Genomic DNA, 7451 nt, shown 5'->3' with positions numbered 1-7451 from the left:
TACATACATATACATACATACATACAGGGTGTCCGAAAAGTGTGGCAACTGCTTAATATTTCGGAAACTATGCGTTTTTGAGAAAAATGTTTTCGATAAAAGTTGTAGGATTTAAAATAATCTTTTTAATGATTTCATCAGTTTGACCTTGGGTGGCGTCGCCAAGGTCAGGTAAAAATCAAATTAATTTTTGAAATAGAACAATAAATTAAAGTAACGGAACACTCTGTCTTTGATTCCATAATCTAATAGAGCTGATGTCAAGAGCTTTCCAGTGCACTATAATGAAGTACTTTTTGATTAAGTAAATCTCAAATTATGAAGTTTGAAAATTTGAAAGTTACAGTATCGTCGGCATTAACATTATTCAAAGTGTCAAAACAATGGTTAGAAACTTTTGAATGTTGTTCATAATGATGATCTTGATAACATATGTCAAGGTCATGACCATTGAAAAATGTTCCTCTGTTTTTTAAAAAATAAAAATAATTTTCAAAAATAAAAATAAGTGTAACAATCTTTAATAGGCTTGATCTTAGATGTATGTTGTCAAAGTCATGATCCTAAACAACATTTAAGAAATTTTAGCCATAGTTCGAATACCTTGGATAATGCTAATGTCGGCGGTACTGTAACTTTTAAGCTTCATAATTCAAGACTTACTTAACCAAAAAACGTTTTATCTAAGTGTTTTGGAAAGCTCTCGAAATAAACTACAAGAATACGTAATAAAAAATGGGGATATAAAACATTTAAGATGACCTTGAATTTTTTTTATTAAAAGATTTTTTTAAATTTTTATTTATTGCATGTTGTAGCCTGCGTAAAGCAGAAAAAATCCCAGTATTAATCTTTTTTTTGAACTACCGAAAGTGTTTTAAAAATTGTGCGGACCATTACGCTGAACACCCTGTATATATGTATGTATAATATGTATGCACACACACACACACACGCACACGCACACGCACACGCACACGCACACGCACACGCACACGCACACGCACACGCACACGCACACGCACACACACACACACACACACACACACATGTATATATATATTTGTAAATGCATTATAATAATATATTTGTATGTTTAATTTCATAGGTGTATTAAAATACTCTGGTAAATTTTATACTTTTATCTTTGCATTTTTATCTTTGCAATAAACATTATTACTATATTACTCATTATATTATTCATGTGATAAATCGATTGCAGACGCAAAACAGTATATTAATATATTTTATTATTATTGTTTATAAATTATATTAGTTGATCGATAGAGATCTATATATTCCCTTTAATCTTTTCTATGATGGATCTATTGATACTATTTTGTAAAAGTATGTACGCTACTGCTAGACAAAGCACGTGTGATAGCCATGATAGGTCATGTACTACTGCGCTTCTCCAATAGTTCAAATGTATCTCAATCTGCGATTGTTGGGTAGGAGTGGGAGTTCGCTCAGCTGATCGAACAGCTGCCGTTCCTTCTAGGTGGCTGAGTGATTATCTCCTTCAGTTCTTCGTTGGCTGTTAAATTGTTACAATCGTCGGTTTTTTAGATGTCGGACGAAAGCTCGAACTCTCACTGGATCAAGCGCGTTCTCCCACTGACCGGCCATCTTCAAGTGTGATCCCACGATTAGTGCATCCGCCGCTTCTACGTAATTGTCCACGTTGTCCAACGTCACGCCTGAGCCGATCAGCACCGGTAGTTTCGTTGTGATATATTCCTGTATTTCTGCAAGATGTAATATGGTGTTTATTTTCTATTTTCATATATTATGTCTCAATGAATTTAATTTTCCTCCTTTCACATCGAGTTACAAACTCGATTTTGTTTCAACTTTTATCTCATTACGTAACTAATATACGGGGTGTTCATAAAGTATCGGACCCCCCCTCTATCTCAGAAAATTTTAGGGAAATTTCCTAAAAGTTTTGTATTTAAAGTTTTTTTATCCAGTTAGTATTTTCTGTGATAGAGGGGGGGTTTGATATTTTATGAATATCCTGTATATGTAAGTACATATATATTACATGTACATTACATATATATTAGTAACATATATATCTGTAGCTAATGATAATAGGATTAAGAATATTGACATATCTATGCTTATGAATTAATTGAGTTCGAACTTACATAAAATACGTTGTTGTATTTAAAATTATTTATTGATTGATCACGATTTTATTAATATACAAAATGTTTTTTTATTTAATTTAATTATCTGAAATATCTCTGTTACTTTTAGTGATACAAAAAATATATAATATATCTTTTAAAATAAAATTTTTGTGCTATATAAATTTTATTTTTTCTGTTTTTCTTAAATGTTGTTTTTTGTTTTATAGCATCTAAAAAATGAACATAATATATATATTAAAAAATTTGTTTTTTCGTCAGCAACACTATGTTATCAAAAATAGATCGTTATATTTAAAAATATTAATCACATCCAAATCTCAAAGAAAATGAACATAAAAATTTTGAAAAAGGTGATGTTAAAGAAGTCAAAATATTTTATTTGTATTTAATTTTTCCTTTATACGTATAATCTATTCGAATCATTAAACGCAAAAAAATTCAAAAAGTTCAAGTTAAAAGAAACTTATATATCAATTATTTTAAAAGTTTTAAAAGGTGATAATGATGTTATCTACCTGGATAGTGTCTCAACGTAGATTATGTACACTCTGAGAAAAAAGTATACTAAAAAAAAAATTTCCTTAATTTTAGTAAAGCTTTTATTTGAATACAATTATAAACGTATTTTTTAAATAAAACATTCAATGTATTTATGGGAAGAACATAATTTTTTTACAAAATATTTATTATAACAAGTATTTTCTACAGCACAGTTAATGATATTGAAATAATTTTTTAGTAATTAAATTTTCTAATTAAATTTATTTATTCTAAAAAAATTTTTTAGTAAGTAAAAAAAATTCATTGTTTTTATCTTTTAAAAAAGTATAGACACGTATAAAAAAATTTTCGAATTTTCAAACATAAATACTCATCAAAGGAACATCAGAAAAGAACTTTTTTATGTTTTTTTTATGACAAATCTTAGTTTTGAGACGAATCTTATTTTTGATAAATAAGTGATATTTTTTATAAATTATTACTAATTAAATTATATATTTATAAGTTTTCTAATATTTTTATTAAGTATTATTACAAAACATTTTTTATTAAGTAAATCATTTTTAACTTGTAAAGTTATTTCTTACAACATAATCAAAATTTATTGAATTATAGATTTTATTTTTTATGAATTACTGATTCTTAACATAAAAATAAAAAAATTAAACTTAAAGAGTAATGGCAAAAAACCTGTTTTTGCCCATTTTTTGGACCTCCAATTTCAATCTTTTTTTAATGAAACAAATAGTACTGTATGATGTAACATTAATCCTAGAAAAATTTTAAGATAAACATAAGCACGGTTCCGGAAATATGAAGGGGTGAAAGTGATCTCATCAAGAAAAGGGTTTCTCATAACTCATGAAAGTACACGAAACTTTTCAAGTGTCCATACCAAGGAATAAAAAATATATTTAACGAAGTGAAACATATCGTTTCTTATGGATTTTTTTACGCCGAATTAAAAAATGACCTTAGTTTTCGTCTAGCATGAAAATTCCCTGAGATAGATAAAGTTGAAGTGACACTTGACGCCGCTTCTCGCGGATCGGAGTATTTTTCTACTATGAGTTTTTTTGCCTCTCACAGATTGGGATGCTTTTTTAATGTGAATCCCCTTGCCTCTCACAGATTGGGATGCTTTTTTAATATGAGTCTCCTTGCCTCTCACAGATTGGGGTGCTTTTCTACTGTGAGTCCGCTTGCCTCTCACTATGCAAGATTGTTTTGTAAATTGTGATAGATACATTGCATATCTGGATTGGGTTTTTTTTATCTCATGATATTGAGCAAATCCAAGGAACCACACAATTGTCATTATATAACTGCAACAACCCGCAGTCTGAGCACCACTTTCACAAGTACAATAGTACTCACGAATAGAATCCCGTCTAGTTTTTGCTTTATCTATCAAAACAAAAATGTAGTGATACCACCACGGTAACGAGATTTCATATACGCTTTAATCAATGTAGATTCTTCAACAGAGATGCCATATTTCTCGTAGTTCAAAGCTGCTGACGGATGCTTCGGCCTTGGATTGAACTACTGCACTAAAAATATTCCTTCTTCCTGATGCTTTCTATAGTATAAAATCGAATTACGTATTTGATAAGGTCCAAGACTCAAGTAGTACAGATCATCCATCAAAAGTTCAGGAAATCCAATGAGTCGATTATTTTCTTTATTATCGAGTGACATACACTCGACTTCAAGGAATGGTGCTCTCAATTAAAGAAGATTGAATTCTTGGACGATGGTTTGCAAACGATTAGGGACGATAAGTCGATTTCAGAGTCTGTGCTATACCTTCATACATAATATCACTCAGAATTGGTTTGTGGAATAAATTTAAGAGAGCAAAAGCGAAATAGAGAAAATTGAGATCATGTTTGAGAGTTGTATTATGTGCTGGCAAAGAAAAAATCTTGAATTTCTTCTTGAGGCGACCGAATACTTGCTCTACCATCCAGCGACATTTGGTTACACATCTTGAAGCATTTGCTTCTGCGGTATTAAGTTGGCCGAGTCCTGGACAATAAACTTTCAAATTCTTCTCTTTAGTTAGGAAATTCAGCACATCACGAAAACCTCTATCAACTAATATCGTATCACTCTTATGAATAGTACTCATGTCGTTCGCGTATCTCTGGAAACAATACTGCAATATTGTCACATCATTATGCGTTGTTTCAAATGGTCCAAAAACGTATAGAACGAAACCATTTGAAAAGCAACCATAAGTTTAACCAGCGGCATTTTTTTCTGCTCACTCCACAGATGTTTTCTGCATAATTAGCAGATTTTTGGGCCAAGCGAGGTGGCATCGAATATTATGCAGGCTTTATCGTCGAATGTCGAATAGTACTTTTAACATTGGTGTCATATAAGGAAGAAATACTGAGCGATCATTCCGATTGATGAAGTGTGGAACGAGGTTCTTGTACAAATCTTCTTTTGCTGATTTCATATGATTTTTTTCAATAATCCTCCGACAAACATCGAATAAGAATGAAAGTGTTGTTCATCAGAAAGAAAAGTTCGCATTTTATAAAGTAAAACAGTGTTAGATTCAGCGTGAAATGCGCGCGCATTCTGGGGATAGCGCGCTGCATGATCGGCACGTGATTTTCGATGTCCCCGATTTCGGGGAGTTGGAGCGAATCGGGCCCTCGCCCGATGATTCGAGAGACAGCCGAACACATAACGCGCGTCGAGATACATACACGTTCTGTACTCTTACAATAAATGAAATATATTATTCTAATCTCAAAAAGCGGTACTTGACTTTATCTGTATGGGTTTCTACATACACAACAATACTGGCGACAAGGATGGGATTGAGCTGAAGCAGAGTTCAACGCGGGCAACACAACAAAAAAATTGACCGCGTACAGAACCCACAAGTGCAAAGTGATTCGGGAGAGACCATCGAAGTGTGAACAGTAAAGGACAAGTAAGGTTTTGCATCCACGATGGCGACACCACACACGATGGCACAACCTACACTGCACGCTAACTTCAATATCGACATTCGATTTGAACCAGAACACATGGCGGCAATGGCTACAGCGACTGGAGGGAGCGTTCATCCTGTTCCAAATTTCCGAGGCCTCGAAGGTAGCCTACCTGCTATATTACATTGGGCCGACGGCGGTCGATATCGTGATTAACCGGGTAGAACAGGCCGACCCGTACAAGAAGCCATACGCAGAGATAAAGCAACTTTTAGGCAACGTATATTCGCCGGCGCCGCTCGAGATTACGGAGAACTACCGTTTTCACCAACGCAAGTAACAGGACGGAGAATCAATACAGCAATTTGTGGCTGCGCTGCATACGCTAAGCATAAATTGCAATTTTGGAGATTATTTGCTGACGGCCTTACGCAATCAATTTGTTTTCGGGCTGGCGAGCAAATGAATACAATCACGTTTGTTGGAAATGAAAAGCGTTACTTTTGAACGAGCAGTTGAAACTGCTACCGGCATGGAGCTGTCGGAGAAGGACACGGATCAATTACATTCAAGAACGGAGAATACCGTTAACAGCAAGAAACCATCAAAACACAGGGGGACTACTACATCTGACATACCGCATCAAGGTCGGCGGGGAAGGACACTAAGAAAAAATTTGCGGATACGTGTAAACACAAAGCCCCGAATGTTCGCGCAAACACTAATAATGACATTAAATGTTACAAATGTGATAGGGCACATCTGGCTTCCATATGCACGCTCAGCCGCGAGGTAGAATGCCGAAATTGCGGGATCAAAGATCATTTACAGTCGCTCTGTTTTCGAAAACGAGACGCGCATCAACTGGATGAAATCCTCGCAGTGGAACATCTGGAAAATCGTGAAAAGTTTTACGCTATGGTCACGGTAAACGGCATTCTGATAACTTTCGAAGTGGATTCAGGCGCCGCCGTGACTATTATGAATTACGACCAAGCAATGAGTCTTTTCACTAGAATTACCGTTCATACTATGGAGATACAATTGACTACATACTCTAAACAGAGAGTACCAATTGTAGGGTACATTACGGTTACAGTAGAGTACAAAAACACATGTTACACATTGAATATCTATTTAACTAGATTAAGCAAGAAACCGCCGTTGGGCCGTGAGTAGCTACGCGAACTCCTCAACACACAACCCCTAAATAAATTCCTACGCGAAACAGATACTAATACATTGCACTGTTTAACTACTTTGCGTCAAAATAAGTTACAGGAAATCTTGCGAAAATACCAAAAATACGCTGACACCGGGACCGTCGAAAATTAATGGCTTACAAGCCAAACTTATTTTCAAACCGGATACTCAACCCGTTTTTTTTAAATCTCGAAATTTACCGTTCAAACTACTTCCTTTGATCGAAAAAGAACTAGACGACTTGGTCAAAGAGAGAATACTAGAAAAAGATATACATATATTCATTAATATCGAGTAATCATGGATCATCACGAAATGTCTGCAGTTCCCAATCACAAAAGTCAAACAACGTTGTTGGCGGTCGTGGCTTGGATGGGTGACCGTTAGTTGAAAAAGTACGATTAAAACCGATTTAAAAAAAGTAATTCATTTCGATTGGGATTTGTGTCCTAAAATAATATGCGTGCATTGAAATGTTGTATTAATCCTTACATTCGTCACAAATTCGAGTTTGGTTTCGAAAATTTATTTTTGTTATTGGTTCGATTAATTCTATATTACATTTAGAATAATAAAATATATATGAAATTTTATTATTAGTTGAAAGATCGGAAGAGCACACGTCTGAACT

The 7451-nt window shown here is 34.0% G+C and overlaps 1 protein-coding gene across 1 annotated transcript in view; it reads right to left on the bottom strand.

Annotated features, from left to right (window-relative positions):
- Positions 1-1143: 1143 nt before the first annotated feature.
- Positions 1144-7451, bottom strand: part of LOC105455730 (uncharacterized protein F13E9.13, mitochondrial) — a gene marked incomplete at its 5' end in the record, with an annotated part of 13458 nt that continues 7150 nt past the window's right edge. The window contains one exon of the mRNA XM_011699270.1: positions 1144-1748. Within this exon, the coding sequence (XP_011697572.1) occupies positions 1549-1748 (200 nt within the window). The remainder of the gene's footprint in view (positions 1749-7451) is intronic.

Source organism: Wasmannia auropunctata, unplaced genomic scaffold (genome assembly GCF_000956235.1).
Source record: "Wasmannia auropunctata unplaced genomic scaffold, wasmannia.A_1.0 LD335870.1, whole genome shotgun sequence".
Classification (NCBI taxonomy): domain Eukaryota; kingdom Metazoa; phylum Arthropoda; class Insecta; order Hymenoptera; family Formicidae; genus Wasmannia; species Wasmannia auropunctata.
This window is presented reverse-complemented; position numbering and strand designations above follow the sequence as displayed.